Source organism: Mugil cephalus, chromosome 21 (genome assembly GCF_022458985.1).
Source record: "Mugil cephalus isolate CIBA_MC_2020 chromosome 21, CIBA_Mcephalus_1.1, whole genome shotgun sequence".
Taxonomy (NCBI): domain Eukaryota; kingdom Metazoa; phylum Chordata; class Actinopteri; order Mugiliformes; family Mugilidae; genus Mugil; species Mugil cephalus.
The window spans coordinates 6,347,615-6,367,809 of record NC_061790.1 but is presented as its reverse complement, the minus strand read 5'-3'; the positions used below and the strand labels follow the sequence as shown (position 1 = coordinate 6,367,809).

Genomic DNA, 20,195 nt, shown 5'->3' with positions numbered 1-20,195 from the left:
GTTTCCTGTGTTCACTATGTTAAGTTGGTAGCCGGCTAATACTTTCTAATTAGCACTAAAGCTACGGATTTTACAATTAGAATAATGGCCAACTACAATGAGTTGCCTTTGAAGCTCATCAACAATGTTTTATTATGTGTTTAAAAATGAATAACACATACGCATGTGATTGGTTGGAGAAAGTTGAGTTCGTAGCCTTTAGTGTGACGTCAGCATAGCACAATAACAGCTTATTTTTGCACAAGTCCTTTTCTTTTTCTGGATTCCTGGGTTCCCAATTTTCTCGTGATGCATTTATCCAACGTTGGCCACATGTATGATTAAACAGATGGATTTATTTAGCTGAATTGTGACTGATTTCCCATCATACAAGAAGCATTGCTTCTATAACAGATATGTTACTGACATGTTACTGTGTAGCAGTTTCAACACAAAGCTCAAAACGGCAGCGAACACGACCACATCACGGCAGCCCCGAGGTATTTCATGAGAGAACTGGATGAACTAGCTCTCGAACTTGTTGTTTATCTTGTTTCAGTGGAGCAGCCTGTGTCAAAGCAGAGTTCAGATGTTTTTTTTTTTGGTTAATAGGAGGAAATGTTACAGTGGGAGAATGCAAAGTGTTTTACATCATTGAGTACAGCAGAGGCGAATGTCATGTTTCATATTTACTCTTAAGCCAAAGTATTAAATCACATGTATTTGTTTCCAGGTGATGGCACAATAAAAAAAAAAAAAAAAAAGCATGACTGAAGATGTTACAAGTCGTTCTGATGAGAGCGTGATAGCAGATGTCCTCCTGCCCGTGGCGCCAGATTAAATAAAGGTAGATGAGTCACTATTCATCCTCCTGGGACAATGAATGTCTGTAAAAAAAAAATAAAATAATAAAAATTAAAAGGCAGCTCAGTTAATGCATTACAGGCCGCACTAATGTGGTGGAGATTTGTGAACATAAATCAACCCTGCTGGGATTTCCCAGAGAAACAGAAAATAAGAGTGAGGGTGATTTTTTTTTTAATTCTATGTTATCAGGCAGATGTATCTGGGTGTGTGTAGGAGTAGATCGCATCGAAACCAAATTAGTCATTTATGCGCTGCCTTGTGCTGTTACTGTTGTCAGTTACTGCGCACATCCTCGTGATAACATGTGTGTTTTACTGTGTGTGTGGGTGGGTGGGGTGATGGGGTTGGTGGTGGTGGTGGGGGGGGGTGACATGTACTGTACTCTTCAACAGCAGCGCTCGACTGTATGTTTGTTTCCAAAGATAATTCTGAGCTGGAGGAGGAGGAGGACATCAGGAGGAAGGGAAAGCAGCAAACGTTGTGTAACGGCAAAAAAAAAAAAAATAAAAAAATGGAAAAAATGCAGCTTCATCGTGACGTGTGCAGAAGGAAGAAATCACTAAACAGTTACACGATGTATATATCAGGATGTATAGCTCAGGAAACCAGTTATAAGGGCTGATGTAGTTAAAGTACAGGGAAAAAATGTAATTACATGGTATAATATTATTATAGTTGGCTTGACTTTTATTGTATTTTATTGTTTTTATTTAATTGTAGGTGCTGTTTTTGTATTTTTCTGCTTCATTTGTGTCACTTACTAATGTGAATACTTGAATAATAATATTCTGAGACACTTTTTTGTGTGTTTTTCTAGCCAACTTATAATTAACATAAGTCAAAATTATAGGTAACCTTGTGAATTCCATACAACATGAGATGAGCACAGTTAAAAAAAAAAAAGTTCTAAAAAAAGAAATTTAACAATCGAATGAGCCTTATGATGCAGAACACCTCGTGCTAATGTTTAACCGTCCTCCGCCTTTAGATCATTCGTGGCGTGCTGAGCTTTCTTCCAAAAACACTGTTGTGTGTTTCCACCTGCACTGGAAACCATTTATCTCACCTGTGCGCAGATTACATAATTGTAGGAGGCGAGACAGAGAGAGTGAATGTTTGGTGTTGATCTCCTCTTGTCTCTTCCCACAGTTGTTAGCGCTCTGTTTATCAGTGTGGAATTTATTATTGCGGGTTGAACCCAGTCAACCCTGTGATCAAAGTCTGCGAGATGGGCGAGGGAAGTCTGACCAGTACAGTACAGGCAGCCGGTGAAATATTAACTCAGTCATCCTTCACAGCACTGAGAAGCCACAAACACCTGTTTTAGTGTTTTTTTTTTTTGTGTGTGTTGAAACTGTTCTACCTGTCCTCCTCCACACCTGGACATTTTTTTCCCCCCAGACTGACGTCCATAAATACACAAAACGAAATAATATAAAACATAAAAAAATCTGTTTTTATATGAACATTTCAGCCACTTCACCCTCAGACTGGACACAAGTACCATCATGATAACATTCCCAGATTCCTCCAGTCGTTGCATAAATTTAAACATTAAATTTCTTAACCATTATTTCTGATCAGTATCGATCACTGATTCATTAAATTAGGTTGTTCTAGTACCTCCGTAGGGCCTCAAATGAAATCTAACCACAATAATAACAGCCTTTAAATATTTTTGCTTTAATAAATCAATGTGTCTTTATTTTGTTCAATAGTTTATTGTCCTTATCACTGTAACATTAGCTTTGTAACATCAGCGATGTACATCTACTTATCAGCGCTATACGTTGCAGATAACGTTCAGTGATAAAGAGGTTCTTGACTTCTTGAAATGGCACAAAAGAAAAAAATTAACTCCTATAAACACAGCTTTTAGTTTAGTTTAGACCAAGTATCTCCAAATCTTATTTTACTGTTGTATTTTCAACATTTTCTACCATGTATGGTGTCCTGATGATTGAGGAGGTCTTGATGGCAGCGTTTATTTTTTGTATTGCAGGTTCCCGTCTTGAATTGCTCCGTTGTGGTTGTTCGGTTTTACTTACGGAGAGCATCTGAAGGCTCCTTCCCCTGCTGATCGTCGTCATCGTCATCCTCACCTCCGCCGCCAGTGAGCTGGTTAACATTCCAGTCCTCCTAATCTCTCTTTAAGACTGACAGGGCTTTTGTGAGTACAAACCTGCCATGTGGTCAGATTAACGTGATGAGTGTGGGAGAGGACAGTCCTTGGAGATTCTTAAGTGATTCCCTTTGTTTTCGCTCTCAGAGCCAAAAGTTTGGATCTCCCAGGTAAACGCATCATGCTAATCTACTGCAATCTTTCTCATGTGGACGGAGCATCACTGGTGGTCGTGAAAACCCAATTATTATACAATTTGATTTTGACCTAGTCGCTTTGGACCTACACTCCTGCCCAACTGTGCTTAGGGTTAAATGCTAATATTAGCATGCTAACATGCACAGTTAGTGGTATGGAAATAGCTTACTAGCTTATATTGGTTCAAACTTCATTTCAAGTTTGGGAAATTGTTAAACTTCGCCAGAAGGATTATTATTCTTGATTTAAAGAAAGTTAAATGCTAATATTAGCATGCTAACATGCACAGTTAGTGGTATGGAAATAGCTTACTAGCTTATAGTGGTTCAAACTTCATTTTACCAAGTTTGGTAGATTGTTAAACTTCGCCAGAAGGATTATTATTCTTCATTTAAAGAAAGTTAAGTGCTAATATTAGCATGCTAACATGCTTCCATAACCAGAATCAGAATCACATTCAGTTTTATTGTATGTGTGCACATACAAGGAATCTGACTCTGGTCACTTTGCTCATTGGCACAAAAACAAAGCACTTAAATAAGCGTAAAAATATAAGCGTAAAAAGTAGAAAACTGCACAACGTAAATTAAACTAGTCGGGAGCAGATATATACAACGGACTATATGCAGTTAATATTATTGTTAGTGAGGATGGTCACTTACGTTTAAATTTGCAGTATAGAAAATTGTCTGAATTTGCTATGTTGGTTTAGCATGTTAGCATGCTAATGTTTTATAATTTTAGACTCGTGCTGCCTTCGAATTGAACTAGTAAGCTTGTGGCTGCGACACAGAAAGTCGTGAAGCGTTCGACCTACCAGGTAGCAGGCTTATTGAAAAAATGAAGGAATATCATCATATTCCTTCTTTTCCTTGCATCTTAGTCATTTCTAACACCGACAGCAAAACACGACACAACTTGTCCACTCTGAGCTTACTCTGTGAATAACTCAAAAGGGTGTGGTTTCACATGGAGTTTACTTGTGAAATGGAAGTTAGAGAAAGTACAGTTAAATAAGGTGAGATCAAGTGGGTGAAGAATGAGCAGGGAAGGGGGAATAATTGGCTGGGACAAGGTGGGAAAATAGTTTATTTATATGTAGTAATTGAGGATGGACTCATTTTGACAGCATGGGAAAGTGGAAGAAATAGAGTGAGAGCTCACATTCACAACAGACCATTAGGCGACAGATCTTCCTCATTAAAACTGTTTTGGTTTGGTCTTAAAAACCAAACTGTGTCAAATGTCAGGGGATCACCAGAGTAATTACATTTTGTCCTGAGTGGAGCGTGAATATCTGAGCAAAATGTCACGACAGCCCGTCGTCGAGCTGCGAAGATATGAACCGCCTGTCGTGGGAAGATAAGCGATATGGTTGGAGCAAAATAAAAGTGTCCTCGAGAAATTACAGAACAGAGGAAAATAAACTTCCCTTAAATCTATCCCAGTCTGAGTCATCGTCTTGTCTTTATAGCCTACGCACACTGACTGGCTGACGTATGCAAAATCCATGCTGATCAGTAGCACTTATTGCATTTTAACTGGGTCAAAGTTCTGCTTTTTCACATGTCAGAATTTCACTTCAGGATTCTTTACAACCTGAAACTGAAGACAAGCAGTGAAATCATTTTTGAAGCATCATTCAGTCCAGACTACCAAAGCAAATTTGTAAGCGATACTGAGGCAATATATGTCAACATTCGCGTTTAAGTGAGCAAATCTAACGGAGAATCTATCCTGACAGGAGTCTGGACAACAGTCCTCAGCTGAGAGTGACTCGATCCTGGCGGCAGAAAAATCCCACTGTCTGTAAATGTGTCACAGTGATTTCTGTGCCACTGGTCACAACAGTAACTTTCACTGTCAGTTTCATTCCCCCTCACCCCCTTTTGTCTTTTAACAAGACAGAGGACAAACTGTGGCTGCGTCCAAAATAGTTTTTGCTTTGTTTTGTTTCCTGTTACTGGCAAGGTGTCAGTCCATGCTCATCCTGTGGGTTTCACAGAAATAATTTATTTTAAGAGTTAAATGTTTTATAGTTTTCATTTACAGTTTGTAGCAGCCAGTTCTTTGAGGAAGAGATGGACATAAGAAAATAAGCAACTACTCTTATGTTTAATTAAAATGCAATTAGATAACTTAGCATGCACCCTGTAAACAGAGTGAAACAGCTAGCCTAGCGCTGTCAAAAGGTGACAACAACCGTCTCTAAAACTCAATAACTATATTCTTATAATCATTATGGCTTTTCAACGTTATTTCATATTACTACTAACATTTATTTTGATTCATGGCATCTGACCTGTATTTATGGACCTGTATTTCTGCTAAGCTCCAGTCTGAGTTAAATGATAATATCAGCATGCTAACACGCTAATGTGTCATATATGTAGCCCAAAGTTTTACAATTTCACCATCTCAGTTCAGCACGTTAGCACGCTAATATCATATAACTGAAAGTAAGATTCAATTGATGACATTGTTTGTTTGTTTGTTTGTAAAATGAACACCCCTCTCATATCTGTCCACTCAATAAAAAGCCAGTTAGCTTAGTTTAGCATAAGCTAGTGGAAGCCAGGTGAGCCACTGAGTCTGTCTCATCTACCGGTGATGACAGGCCTCTTTAAAGCTCACTAATTAAAATGTGATACGTATTAATAGAACCCTAGAGGCCTTCAAAGGTTATTTTAAATAACTTTGCTCTGATATGACGGTGATAAATCAGAGGACATCAGGGTGACTTTATGGGGTCACTGTGTCCCGCTGCATCCTCTGATGAATGACTCCAGAGTTTTAGCTTACGCTGCTGCCCCCACAAATGCTCGGTGGACAAAGGTGAATCCTTTTTACCCTCAGAGTGACCTCGTGCCCTCAGATCAATCCAGTGTTAACCTCCCGTCCCTCCTGTCTGGACACTGCTTCAGGTCCACCTCACACATTTCAAAAAATACACACACAATTAACCGTAGGAATTAATTTATTGGTTTGTTACAGGACCTAAAACATGGTCAGCTGTGTGATGTTTTACCATTCTGAATGTTTTTGCCTGTTCAGATATCAAAAAATGTTTTTTTCTTTTCTTTCAGCGCACAAATGAAAGAGCAAGCTAAGCATAAAGAAAATTAGCGAGCCGTAGTGATGATGTTCTGAAAAAAACTGGGTAAGCATCAAGTTCATAAGCAGACGTCAAAGCTAGCTGACATAACACGGTATTGGTTGAAGATCGTCCAATATATAAAATATAAAACATATAACAGCATAAAAACATTGTTGACTACTTTTGTAGGAGTTTAGCGGCTCTGGTTGTGTTGGTAATTGTTTTTTGTTGTTGTTGTTGTTGTTGTTGTTGGGAAGTGCTAGCTGCTACTTACCTTGCTACAGTAGTTATGCTAAGCTACGCTAACCAACAGTTGTCGATTTAAATGTGACGTACAACCATGAGAATGGCGTCAATCTTCTCCTTTTCTCAGCAGAAATCTAATAAGTCTATTTCCCAACATGTGTAACTGCTCCTTTAAGCGTCTTTGACAACTCAACAGTTTAATCCGAGTGTATTCAAAAAACTCAGGCAGTAAATGGAAAAACTCTTTAACCACACGTTTAATTCAGGTTTGTCCAAGGTGCGTCTATGTTTCCCACAGATTGCTGAGTAATCACGTCTCAGGCCCCCCGCCCTCCCTCTGCTGATTTTTGGACCTTTGTGCCCTAAAGTGGAAGCATGCAGGCCCCACTTTACTGCTGGGTACAACGGTTCTGCAGAAAAGAGAAAAAAAAAAAAAAAAAAAAGAGTGCAAAGAACACCTGACTTGAACAAAAAGCACAAAAAGAGAACGGTTCTGTGCGTGAACCTTTCTGTCCATGTGAAAAGGGGGACGGGGAGTGAGGAGCGAGGGCCAGCAGCCCCGGCTGAGGAATGCTGGGTAGAGCCACATGCTTGTTGCCTTTGGAATGCCCCGGGGCCTCTTATGTAAGGCCCCTCCGGTCAGCAGCCACTAAACCTCGGCCGCGGCACCGTGGCCAGCGCTGACTCCTTCACACCGCCGAGGCGGAGTTGTGAAACGCTGCAATTACGGACTTATGCAATTTCAGCGAGGCTCACCACAACACACCAGCCCGTGACCATTATTACTGTTTTAGGTTTACGGAGGTTTTGACGCTGGAAGACGACATAAGCCACAAAAAGCCTTTCAGACCAGAACCAACGTGAAATTAGCTTTATTTGCGACATGCTTCCTGACCCACCTGTTACACAAGATTAAATTTCAATTGCAAGTTTAGAGGTATTCAAATCTTTAAGCTGTTTGACGGCTTAGCTATGTTTCCCTGTCAGTGATGTCATTTTTCGTTTCTAAAGCTCAGCAAGACACACACACATGTGCTGTTTGTGGTCATTATGTGCCTTTTAGTGAATGTTTTGCCCACCTTGGCATTTTGCGTCTCTTTGTGGCCTTTGTGTCTCTGGTTGGATGCTTTTGTTTCGTTCCTTTCTGAAGATCATGCAGCTCTCAGCACTTTTTTCTTCTAACGTTTTGTGGTCATTTCAGACTCTCTGTGGCTCCACTTCCTGGTTGTTTTATTGACAAGAGAAAGCTCTGCACACCGTTGGCCCCTCCAGTAACCGTGATACCAGTAAGCCAACTACTCTGCGACTGGTGAAAGAGGACAATCCCAGACTGGCATGCCGTCCCTCTGCACCAAGGTCAGGCTCAAAGTGAAAGGCGATCGCGGTTTCACTCTCATTGTTCAGGCTCCAGCAAAGCTAAATCGTATAAAGAACACCCTGAAACTACTTTCTTTCTTTGGCTTCTACTTATTTTCAGATAATTCTAGCCTCAGTCGACCTCCTCTTCATCCTTTAGCCCCTGGTAAAAATGTAATCTGACTAAAAGCGTAAGAGAAAAATACAACAAAAGACAGATCTGTGTTCTCCAGCTGAACCAACCAGCCATTTTTTTTTGTTTTTATTTCACAACGACACATTGGACAGGTCCTGTAGATATATATATGAATATATCAAAAACACATCAGCTGACGTGTCATATCTAAAATAATAATAAAAAAAAAACACTTGTTTTCAATTTGCACATAGAGCTCAAGTCATAAAAGACAGAATAAAAGTGACCAAACATTACAAACAAACAAAAAATACATTTCCCAGAACATATTTCTATTTTGCATACACATGTAATCGAGAGTGGGAATCTGGAAAAAAAAGCGTCGATAGATCAGCTTTAGGCAATATTTGTTCTGATGAGGGAAAAAGTCACACAATTTCAAAGGCCACCATAAGGACTTAAATTCAGCAAACAGCCTGCTGAGCCGTCCAAAGCAGAGGACAAATGAGCTATACGATGAGTCATTCCCTACACAGTTATGAGTAATATTGGAGGATACCAGCAGGCGCTGGTAAGCAGCAACTGGAGCTCTTGGAGGAGCAGTTTGAAAAAGTCGAACACCGGGTCTCAGTTTGGTCATGCAAACATAGTAGAGCATCTTGGAAATATAAAAAAACTCCCTCAGCATGGATTGTGACGAGGTGCCGAACATATTCACGAGGGCATTTAAAGACAAAAGTCAACCAACAACCATCAAAAGAAAGCTCCCCAGTACAGGTTCATACGAGAAAATAGTGTTTCACTAATGCAGACAGTTGTCGTGTCCTCGCCACAGGCCCCACGTCCTGACTTGCGAGGCAGCAAATTCATGAACCTTCATTGTGGGGTGAGTGTGTTGTCGTGAGAAGTTCTGTCGCACTGTGTCTACTGTACTGAGTGCTATACCACAGCAGTTTAAAAGGCAAGGTGAGAGAGGTGTCGACGCGGCGTTTTGTACCCAAATGATGACTGCAATTAAAACTGAGTCAAGGCCCAAGAGAAATCTGTCTGAAAAAACAATTTCTTTATAAAAACGTCACATTTGAAAAAACTTGACTACAGCATAGATGGTCCATCAAAAAATCCCACAACAGGAAAATTGCAAAAAAAAAAGAAAAAAAGAAGAAGAAGAATCTATGGTCCAAACTAAATATTCTAAACAGCATCTAGAAAGAGTAAAAGATAATTTCTAATAACTTAAATACTTAAATTATTATGCAGTATAATACTATTCCACTTGGTGCCAGAAGGTAAGAAAATAGATCAGCTCAAAGCCTACACACAAAAAAAAGGTAGACTCTTTGCCGACAAGGTCCTTAGGCGACTAATTAACCAAGTGATGTGTGCTCTGCATGTGTTGTGTGTGTCCGTTTCGAGGAAAGGACGTCTCTCGGATCCCTTCAGTCCTGCAGTGAGAAGCTTTGGCACAGAAACACCATGGGACGAGATGACACATCACAACACGGCGCTAATGAGGGACACTCATGCGGGCCTCGCTCCAGTCCTGGAGGAGACGGGGTCGGTGAACCCCAACATGCATTGCGACCAGACGAGAGAGGTTTCTGAGTGGCAGAGAAGAGGCTGGAACCAAGGTATGTGGAGAGAGATGAAAGGAGCCAAGGCTGAAATACATGGACATTTGAAGGGCAAAAACAGAGAATAAAAGGCTAAGGAAAATGATTTCCTTATCAGGGGAAAGTCAGGTCGGAAAAAACTTCCTTTCTGCGAACGACGTGGATGTTTTCGCTGTACTTTTCCTGCTTCTCCTCTGCTTCTCTCCGTCCCCTCCATCTCACAGAGACGACTCCACCTCTCTGGTGATGATGACCTCGGCCTCAGACCGAGGACGCACCTGAATATCCGCGGCCTGCTCCGGGGTCTCGCTGATCACCTCCAGGGCTTCGGCGTCGGCGGCCTTGCAGTCGGCGCCGGCCTTCTTGTCGGAACCCGGTTTGTCCGCGGAGCCGCAGCACAGCTTGGGAGCGCACTGAGTCCGACAGGAGAGCTCGCACAGGGAGTCTCGGGACTCCGAGTTGAACGTGACGAACTCGGGCTGGATGGTGGTGGCGTGGATGCCCTCGTCGTGGAAGAAGTCCTTGATGCGCTTGGCCACGTCCATGTACGACGTGGGGTCGTGGCACTTGATGTGCGCCGTGGCGATGATGCGGCTGCCGGCCAGCTGCCAGATGTGCAGCTCGTGGATGGCCAGGACGCCGTCGAGGCCCAGCAGCCGTTCGTTGAGCACCGGTATGTTGATCTGCTTGGGCACAGTCTGCAGCAGGATGAGCGCCGACTCCTTTAACAGCGGGTAGGTGGTGTACAGCAGGATGCACACCATGATGATGCAGAGCGTGGGGTCCAGGTAGAGGACCCAGCAGGGGCCGGCGGTCGCCACGGGCGGACCATCCCGCAGGTCGACGAGGGTGTGGTTGTCGTGGTGGTGGTCCGTGGCGTGGCTGTTGATGCACGGGTTCACACACTTTTCGCCGTCTATGCACGGCTGCCACACGAAGGTGAATATGATGGCGTTGACCACCACGATGACGGAGCCCAGGGCGTCGCCCAGCACGTGCAGGAAGACCCCGCGCATGTTGAGCTGCGACGACGAGTCGTGGTCGTGGTCCATCTCGTCGAAGTGGGTGTTGCCGTTCATCTGCACCTCTGTGTTGTCTTTACAGCTGACGTCTGAAGATAAAAATATCATGAGGTAAGTTTAGATTGCCGCAGCCGACGGACTTTGACACGGCGACGCTAACGGAGCGTTCAGGAGAGACTGAACATGGCACGTAACAAAAATAGAGATGTTATTAAGATCCAATCAGTGGCAACCAATGGTTAAATTGTTGGGTTACATCACTTAGGGCTGAAGCACAAGTCCACTTCAAATTTGAGACAAAGGCGCTTGTGTTGTTCTCAGTCATGCTACCCTACTCAGAGACAAGAGGTCATTTTACATCCAGTCATATTTGACATACTTTTGTTTCTCTTATCGCCGTGGAAGACATTTTACAGCTTTGCAAACAGCCTGGGTGGATTAAATGAGAAAACAAAACAAACACCCGGCATGTGGGATCCTAAATGCAGCCTAGTAATTCACGTTGATTTAGCCAGTGTGGCAAACGCTGAGGGGAACAGCAGTGGCAGCTTGCCTCCAACCCAGGACACGGCTCTGGCCATTCATCACCGGTTAATGGTGTGTCTGGGGCTGTCGGCTCCACGGTTACACTGATGTACGACTCAGTAACAGCAATCAGTGGACATAGGAGGGAGGATATAGACCCATTTATTGAAACTGGCAGGGCCAAACATTGTAGGGGAGAAATGTCCTTCTATACGGATTTAACCCTTCGCTGGGCGGATGGGAGGGGATAGGGGGGGATGGGAGGTGGGAACTTTGGCAGTAAGAGTGGAAATTCAAACATCTCGCCAAAAACCATCCCATTCACTGACAGGAACACTATCGCTTTGTTTACCAGCCAGCGGATAGTGGTGATTCTTTTCAAAGAATGAAACCTGAGGACCCCGTCGTCTCGCACAGTGGCCACGTTTCCAAGGATAGAATGACCCAACAAATATTAAATACCAAACACACTTCTCAACACAGGAGGCAATGGGGACAATGGTCTCTTTAGCAGACCTCAGATATATATGATGCTGTGCAATCTGGACTGCCAACAGTGAAGATAAAGGCAGATTTTAATGGTGGTGTCAACAAAGGGGACATAAATAAGCTGAGAATAAGAACAGCGAGAAGCTCCATACTAACCATTTCTTAGCCTCACATCTCCAGGGCTGTTGTGATTCGCCACCAAGTTGTTGGTCTCCTCTCCCGAAGATCCGTTCTCGGTTTTCTGCGACTTGCCGATCTTACCCCTCTTGCCTTTGCCGCCGTGAGAGTGGCCGCCGTGGGAGTGCCCGTGGCCGCCGCCGGCGTGTCCGTGGAACAGGCAGAGCCCGAGCAGGTTGATCAGGAGCCCCGCGGCCCCGACCCCGGCGACCACGATCGGACTCTCGATCTCGTGGGGCTCCGTGAAGCGCTCCACCGCCTCCAGGACGATGGTGAAGCACAGCGCCGTGAGGAAGACGGCGTTGACCAGAGCCCCCATCACCTCAGCCCGGATCCAGCCGAAGGTGTTTTTGTTGGTCGCGTGCGTTTTCTCGGCGAACCGCACCGCGACGAGAGCGACCACCAGCGCGATGACATCCGACAGCATATGGAAGGAGTCCGACAGCATGGATAGGGATGAGGTCATCCGGCTGACCACCACTTCCACAATGAAAAACCCAAAAGTCAATGACAGCATACATAGTAGCCGGACACGGTTGGGCTCACACGCCATTTTTTTTTCTTTCTTCTCAGACGATTTAAATCAGGAGTAAACGTTAAGTGAGATACGTCCAGGACATCAGCGAGCTAGCGACCTGGTTTAACTTCAAGCTAACGACTCGCGACAAGCTAGCTGGCTCCCTGAGACAATACGATCAATGCTAACACCCTAACACCGACCTCATTCACAACTCTTATCCGGCCGCGGCAGCATCCCTCCACTGGCTCTGACCTGGTTAATTTAATCTAAGATACTTGAGTCTAGTAACCGTACGCCCGTTGTTGTCTCCAGCATATTCCAGATTCATTTGCCGACGAGCTCCTCTTTGCAGACGGCTGAAACTTTGCACCCGAGCCGGTAAACTTTCCACACGGAACACGGCAGCGGGGAAACACGCCCACGACGGCTCCTATTGGTGGATGGGACCCGAGGGGCAAGCTGATTGGTTGGAAAATCCAGGTCTCGCAAGTAGGCGGAGCAAATGAACCAGACAACATTGGTTGCTACGCACGCTAAAGGGCAATCGTAATCTCGCGATAACATCGTAAATTGATCTGTAAATCCAGGGGTTTCGGTGCTTCACATATTCAACCAAAAAACACCCTAAAATAGAGAAATACGAGCCCATTAATCAGCTTTTATTTTTCTTTAATCACTATGGATGAGGCAACCAAAAAGGAATCCGACTCTACATTGCCTCTAATTTAAATATTTTTTTTTGTTTGTTTTATTGTTCAAAAGTTCACACATTTTCTTCACTTGTTTTCAGTTAAATGTAACTAAACGTAGTTTCATTCTCAAAGGTGCAAATAATCAGGACTAGAACTAATAAACTATAAAAAAACACTAATAAAAACACACAATTCAAATGTCTCTCTTAATTATAACCACTAATGTGCTATTATTCAAACCATATCACTAGAGGCTTGTTTCTGCTGCCTGTAATCAGGGCAACAGTGGAAACCTCTTCAAGTGATGGCTGATTTTTCCCGGTAAACTGATGACCCCTTGTGGGAACTATCAGCCTTGATTAATTGGGGTCTGTAGTTTAATTGTAATGTAAATTAAATCTTATTTCCAGTTAAAGTTTTGATTGAAACAGTCTCAGATATATTTTTTTGTAATTAACACATTTATTTTGAATCCTTTAAAATATAATAAATTCACTTGAAATAATTTACATGTTCATTGTCGTCACAAGTTGAGGACTGACTCCTCATACACTCACTTGTCAATTCATTGTACACTAGAGAAAACATGTGCATTATAACATAACAGGTGTGGACTGAGCCCGTTCATGTTGAAACTGGGCAAGAAATGTGGCTATTCAACTGTGCATCTGTTATTCAGCCTAGCCCCCTGCCTACAATGGAGCAATCACAGTAATATAAAGATGTAAATATAGCTCTACAAAATCCAATTGAATCAGCCCTCACAGTTATAATAAACTAGGGTTAAGTATCATAAACTTCATGGAGCTAAGATTTAGTGGAGGACTTCTATTAAAATACATTTGTTTTCCCTGCATTTGTACCTAATGACCTGGCAAGTGAGTGTTTATGCTATAAACTCTTATAGATCATCAGGATCTATGTCTGCTGCCATTTGTTACAGGGACTCACATAAATATAACACAAATACACACATTAACTGAGCTGCCTGCAATATCAACCCATCCACACGTCACACTGTGCAACTAAAGAAACCTACCACACTACACAGCTTGTAGTAACATACACATGACAGCAAGTGGTCATTTGGCTTGTCACAGCTACTGGGTTATTATAAATAAATCTTAATTTACATCCAGTTCTTTGACTCTTAGCTTCACATTCAGTCATAAATCAGTGGTGTGTGTGTGTTCAGCGGATGCCAAGGATCTGCCTGCTTCTGAACTGACATATCTTCTCCACTTCGTTCAGTGTTTGAGTTCGCAGATTGGCTTCCTGCAGCCTCCTCAACACCAGCTCCTGGGACGTCGCACTCCGACGACCGTCGGGCCGCTTGTTCTCTTTGCTCTCGGCGGCAAAGTGGACCTTCTTCTTGCCAGGGGACATGTTCTCCACATCTACAACCAGATGGCAAGGAGATTAACAGGGATCAGACTAAACTTGATATCATGAGGCGGGCTTAACTACCATCTTAAAGGATAGAATTCACATTGTGTAGTGTGTGTGTTGCACCATTTAAATGCAATTTACTACTTTATTTGTGTATAAAAAACTTTATTTACATGATATAAAAAGTAATAAATAAGCATGATTTAATTCATTCATTCATTAACATAAATATATAAAAAAAAAAAACACTTCTCATCTCTCATTTCGGTTCAGTAAACCCAGATGTCTTCGCTGGATTCCCATACCTATGTCTTTGCCATAAAACAGCGGGTCTCTGTGCTGCTGTAGACGACTGTAATTCCTCAGTAAGCTCTCGGCTCTGAAACGGTAGAATATAAAGTGAAGCAATCAGCTGGATACGCGGCGAGAAAACTACAATATATGAATTGGTTCTTTAAGAAAAGTCTTACTGTGCAAGCTTCTCATTTGACAGTCGCTCACGAACACAGAGCTCCTGCTCCCTTTCTGTGATTTAACATCAAAATAAGACCATTTTAGTGCTGGACATCACACACAAAAATGTATTTACACTGTTTTCGTCATTGTCAGCCAGGAGGTGTGTGAGATGTGTCAAAGTAGGTCAATATTTGAACAGGTTAGACAGGTTTCAAACAATGAGCAAATTTTTGAAGAGGTTTGTCCGAGGTTTATCTGTACAATGCAACATACATAAAACTAAAGTCAGAGGTGCACGAAGAGAGCTAAGAATAAAAGCCTTACTCTCAAGTCTCTCCTCACGTTCCTTCAGTGCGTGTTCTCTGTCCCGCAGTGCCTGTTCCCTGAGTCGGAGCTCTGCAGCAGGAGCAGGCGCCGGCTCATTCGGCTTCTGGACAGGACAGACAGAGTCTGCCGACTTCCGCCTGGGCCTCACCTGTGCCCTCCTCTGCTCCTCTGCAACCGCATCGCTCAGTAGGCTGCTCTGGAGAATGGACTCCACAGAGGGCCTCAGGTAGTCCTACAAACCAAAATCAATAAATATACAAAGAATACACAAGTAGTGTGACTGGCGAAATTAATTGCCAGTATACACACCTTTAAGTTGAGCATTTTGCTGAGTAAGGTGTTCAGTTCTTCCGAGTAGCGATACGGGATTCTTCTGAACTTCCCCTCTCTGATCTTCTCTGCCAGCTGTTTTTGGTTGTAAGCAGTAAACGGAGGCCTGGACAGGACAAATGTAGGAAAACCTTCAGATCTGCAGTCAAACGGTTTGTTGGGGAAATCAGTTGAGAGCAGTACATTCGGGAAAACTTACGATAATGCACAAAGTTCATACAGCAAACATCCCAGTGACCAAATATCTGACTTCTCATTGTAAGACATCCTGTTGATTTGTTCCTGAAAGAAAAAAAAAAAAGGTTCACTAAAGAATCCAGGCTAAGTAAAAAGTGAAGAAAACCATCAGACACAGCAGTATCAGACGACTCACCGGAGACATGTAGTATGGCGTCCCGACAAACGTCTTTGCAAAGCTGGTGTCATGGTTCAGGATCCTCGCTAGGCCGAAGTCGCCGAGCTTGACGTTCTGTTTGATGTCGAGGAAGATGTTGGCTGGTTTCAAGTCTCGGTGAAGAACTGTGGCCCGGCCATCACTCCTCCTGTGACACTCCAACAGGGCTAACGTGAGCTGCGCCATGACGCGCAGGACAAACTGTTCCTCCAAATAACGCCTGTTGAGGTGAGAGTACACTCACGATTAACTCTGCAGACGTAGCCCGGGTGGAGACACGATGATACCACCAGCAGTATGCTGTCATTTATTTATTTTTTTTATTTACCTTTCCTTGATGCACCGACTGATGAGGCTGGACAGATCTCCCCCTTCGCAGTACTCCATGACGATGTACAGCGTGGTGTTAGTCCGGTCTATGATGCGGTCGTAGTACCTCACTATGTTCGGGTGCTTGAGCTCCCTCAGGAGGTTCACCTCCGACACCAGCATCTGCTTCTCGCTCTCTGCCATGGTACCGTAGTCCAGCTCCTTCCACACAAGTATCTACAGAACATAAATAATGATAATAACCAACATAAGTTAAACAGTTAAAAGCATACGTGTGAAATTAAAATTATCTGTGCCAGGAATAGACATTTTAAGCACTAATAAATCTAAATTAAGCTTCCCCCACTAACCTAGAGGGAATCTGTAATGTGCCTTCACTTAGTCCAAGGACCTTGTTGTGAATGTCTCTGGCCTGGAGATGTATGTTTCTGATCTGTGGTCCTGATCCCACCAAACTATCTTGTTAACCTCATGCCTAAATCTTTTTTTTTTCTGTCCAGCCTCAATGGATCATGCTCAAGTCTTTTCCCCTTTTCCCATAACCTCAGTGCTTGCTCTGGGGATCTCAGGCTCCATTTTCTGCAAAAGCATCTTGAACAATTTCGATAAACTTTGATGCCACAAATAAAACTTCTGCTTTCTCCTACCCTTACACGTGCATTCTCCAATAAGAGGCGTCCACACATAAACCCAAAACCATCAAAAATATCACTAGACAAACATATTTGAAAGGACAGAGACATGTTAAACTTCATTTTATTAACTTAAATAAAGTAAATGTGCAAAACTACATATAAAAAGTGGCAGAATTTAAAAATATGCAACAGCTGCAGCAAACATGAGACTTTTTCTAATGGCGACCACTTTAAACTTATATTTACTCCTGCAATAACCCTTCCACATTTTATATTAGTTACACATGCAGGAAATAAAATAAATGAGGAATAACACGCTTTAGGCTGCTTTGTCTCTTCTGCTGAGGCCTGAAACCCAATGTGTTTGTAATAATGACAAACATCGTCATGGTGGTTGCAGCAACAAAACTTCGTCTGCAGATGTCTGCGTGTTCCGGGGTTAACAAATGTGTCGTGTTACTCACTTTCCCGTCAGTTTTTCGTCTTATTTTCTGGCATTTTCCGTACGAGCCGGAGCCTATGGTGTACAACACCTCGTAGTCCTCGACACGGGACGGCATCTTGTTTTATGTCAACGGCTTCTAACGTAAAAAGTTACCAAACTTAACGTTAGCGTCGACGTCAGATGAGGCTCGGTTAAAAATAACCGACTTAAAAAGAAATCGCTTCACTTCAGTACTGGCAATGATTTAAAGGACCAAATATATATTTTTTGCTTCCTTTCTTCAACAATTAACTCGTGTTCGTTGCTGTTAACAAAACAGGAAGCGAACCGCTTCGGTTTTAAATTGGTGCCGAAATCCTTGATCGTGATTGGTCCGTTCTCCCAGCATGCTGTTTCCTGATTGGTCAATGTGAGGATACAAGTTGTAAGGTTGCTAAGCGCCTGAATACCGCGAGAGTAGGGCGGGTAAATGTTATGAACGGGAGCTTCCACAGGGTGGCGCCAAAAACACACGAACAGCGTGTGGTCACAGGGGTAAACAAAAGGTGAGGATGTTAGATTAAATAGCACTTCGCACATTCATTGCAGATAATTCCAAATTTGTTTAGTGAGAAAAGTTGTGTCATGTTTTAGATAACTGGGTTATGATATTGTGAATTGTTTTTACTGACAATAATGCAAAATTTTAATATTAATACATAACTGACGTAATGCATAGTTTCATTTATACAGCAAAAAGAGCTGCTGGTGTGCAAATAAATTCCTAATAAAATAAATAAATACATAAAAGAAATGACTCAAATCCCACCTCCTCACAATTATCAGATGATTTGTATTTAAATCAAAAAAATCAAAACGGTTGAATATAATGCACACATGTGAATATATTTAGGCTTGGTTGTCTATTGCTGTTGTGGGTAATGTACTGTGTTGGGACTTTATGTGTGTGTTTCAGGATCAGTGCAAGTAGCCATCCAAAAAACAAGTCACACAAGGTAAGAATAGTTTACTAAAAAATATCTGTGCAGCATAAAAATATCAGTGCTTGATGGACCAAATTTCCAAAAGTAGCAGCAAATTCTCTGAAAAGAAGGGAAGCACAAACAAAAACACGGCGTGCATCTGAAATCTTAAACAGATTTATTTATTTATTTATTTTTTTCAAACAAATATTCTCAATCTGACAGTGACTGACAGGATGCTCCGGGCTCTCATCAAGACGTCCCAGTTATTCCTGAATGCACAAAAAGGTCGATGGCTGTCATCGGAGCAGTTTCCATGGCTGCATATGTGTGTGTGTGTGTGTGTGTGTGTGTGAGAGAGGGAGGGAGGGAGGAGGTGGGGGAGGCTGATCGACGTCTTATTGTCACTGGACATTTGATGTGGCCATCGGGACCACCTGAAGAGTCGCCATCTGAGAGGAGCAGACATGCAGCGACCTCTCACTCTGCTCCTATATCTGGGACTCGCATATGGCTTCTACATATGTCCTAGTGTAAACAGTCTGCTCTGGATGAACCGGCGTAAACACTGCAGATTACAATAGAAATATATCACATTCAATTCAAGCTCAGGATTAAGGAGGAAACATTTTTTCTTAAAGGAGTTATTTATGGCGCAATTTGAAATATAAAAAGGTGCAGAGACACCTGTAGTACAGGGATAATTAGATGAACATGATTTTGGTTTGTGGCCTTCATTGGGGTCAAAGACTGAGAAATAATTGCCAAATTTGTTCATTAAAAATAATTGGTTGTGGCGACCCAATTCCAGCCATTATACATGTGTGTGTGTGTCTCTTTTCTAGACGCACAAAGCCTCTTCAGCTCAGATTAAAGTTTTATAAATACCTATATATCAGTCTATATCCTGTTTTCTTAAGTACAAAGCCGATCCCCGCGCACACCACACACAACCTTAACGCCGGTTTCACATTTAATCCTTCATCCATCTGCGTCGCTTCAGATTTCTACATAAGGATCTTATCATCGACACACGCCAAGATTAACCGATTAGATCTGGTTATTTACTTCCACATTACGCGTCGCCTCATCTCACTTTTGGGGGCCAAATAAAGGCAAACAAAAAAAAACTGCTAAAGCGTGCGTGCGTGGTGACCCATGGGTAAATCCTCCAGGTGATAGTTTCTGGGATTTCCAGTCGTCTCAGCCGCAGCAGCAGCAGCAGCAGCAGCAGCAACAGTTCAAATCCTCCTTTCCAGCAACCACACACTGACACACACCACCAGCAGCGTGAGCGCACGATCCGGTCTGTCAGTCAGTCTGCCTCTGCAAAGGTCACTCCTACAAAGAGCTGGAGGAGTTTGGACATCAGCCAGGAACAGTGTGTGTGTGTGTGTGTGTGTGTGTGTGTGTGTGTGAGTGCGGTGGGGGTGAGTGGAAAACTGACGGCTAAAAACAACAGAGACAGTCGGGTGCCCGAGGCCGCTCAGACGTCAGCTGCCCCTGTTAAAGGCCAGGAGCAGAGAGGACAGGCAGCTCCATCCCATCATAACCTCCTCACCTCTGACGGGGGGGTCACGACGGGTCAGTAAAGCCGGATTACGGCTCACCTCTCGATCTATTCATCTGGACGTCGTTACAATCGAAGATTTTCTTCAAGACACAAATGTGACAAATATCCTGCAGTCCCCTGGGATCTCGTCTCTGCAGAATGACATGCTATAATAGGAATAAAAGATGAATTAAAATACATTATATACAGAGTTCCTACACATTTGAAATTTCCAAATTCCACTTAACAAACGAAATAAAATCAATAAAATCATGGCATTTGAGTAAATAGTTGTGTATCATGAAAATTATGGAATGAATTGTTTGTTTGCATTAT

General features: G+C 42.8%; 2 protein-coding genes and 1 long non-coding RNA gene across 3 annotated transcripts; 1 reads left to right on the top strand and 2 right to left on the bottom strand.

Moving 5' to 3' along the window:
* Positions 1–713: 713 nt before the first annotated feature.
* Positions 714–8,271, top strand: LOC124999012. Its single transcript, XR_007111123.1, has 4 exons — positions 714–826; positions 2,849–3,016; positions 6,253–6,326; positions 7,711–8,271. It is a non-coding gene; the product is annotated as an uncharacterized LOC124999012 (long non-coding RNA).
* slc30a1a (solute carrier family 30 member 1a) lies at positions 8,087–12,754 on the bottom strand. Its single transcript, XM_047573746.1, has 2 exons — positions 11,807–12,754; positions 8,087–10,725 (listed from the first exon to the last, which is right to left on the bottom strand). Exons 1-2 carry the CDS (start codon positions 12,378–12,380, stop codon positions 9,833–9,835), a joined length of 1,467 nt encoding a protein of 488 aa, XP_047429702.1. The 5' UTR covers positions 12,381–12,754; the 3' UTR covers positions 8,087–9,832.
* Positions 12,755–13,479: 725 nt separating this feature from the next.
* On the bottom strand, positions 13,480–17,724 carry nek2 (NIMA-related kinase 2). Its single transcript, XM_047573747.1, has 9 exons — positions 17,365–17,724; positions 16,264–16,481; positions 15,915–16,155; positions 15,741–15,823; positions 15,521–15,647; positions 15,209–15,443; positions 14,899–14,953; positions 14,734–14,807; positions 13,480–14,436 (listed from the first exon to the last, which is right to left on the bottom strand). The coding sequence occupies exons 1-9, from the start codon at positions 17,458–17,460 to the stop codon at positions 14,231–14,233; spliced, it is 1,335 nt and encodes a 444-aa protein (XP_047429703.1). The 5' UTR covers positions 17,461–17,724; the 3' UTR covers positions 13,480–14,230.
* Between the last annotated feature and the right edge of the window lie 2,471 nt (positions 17,725–20,195).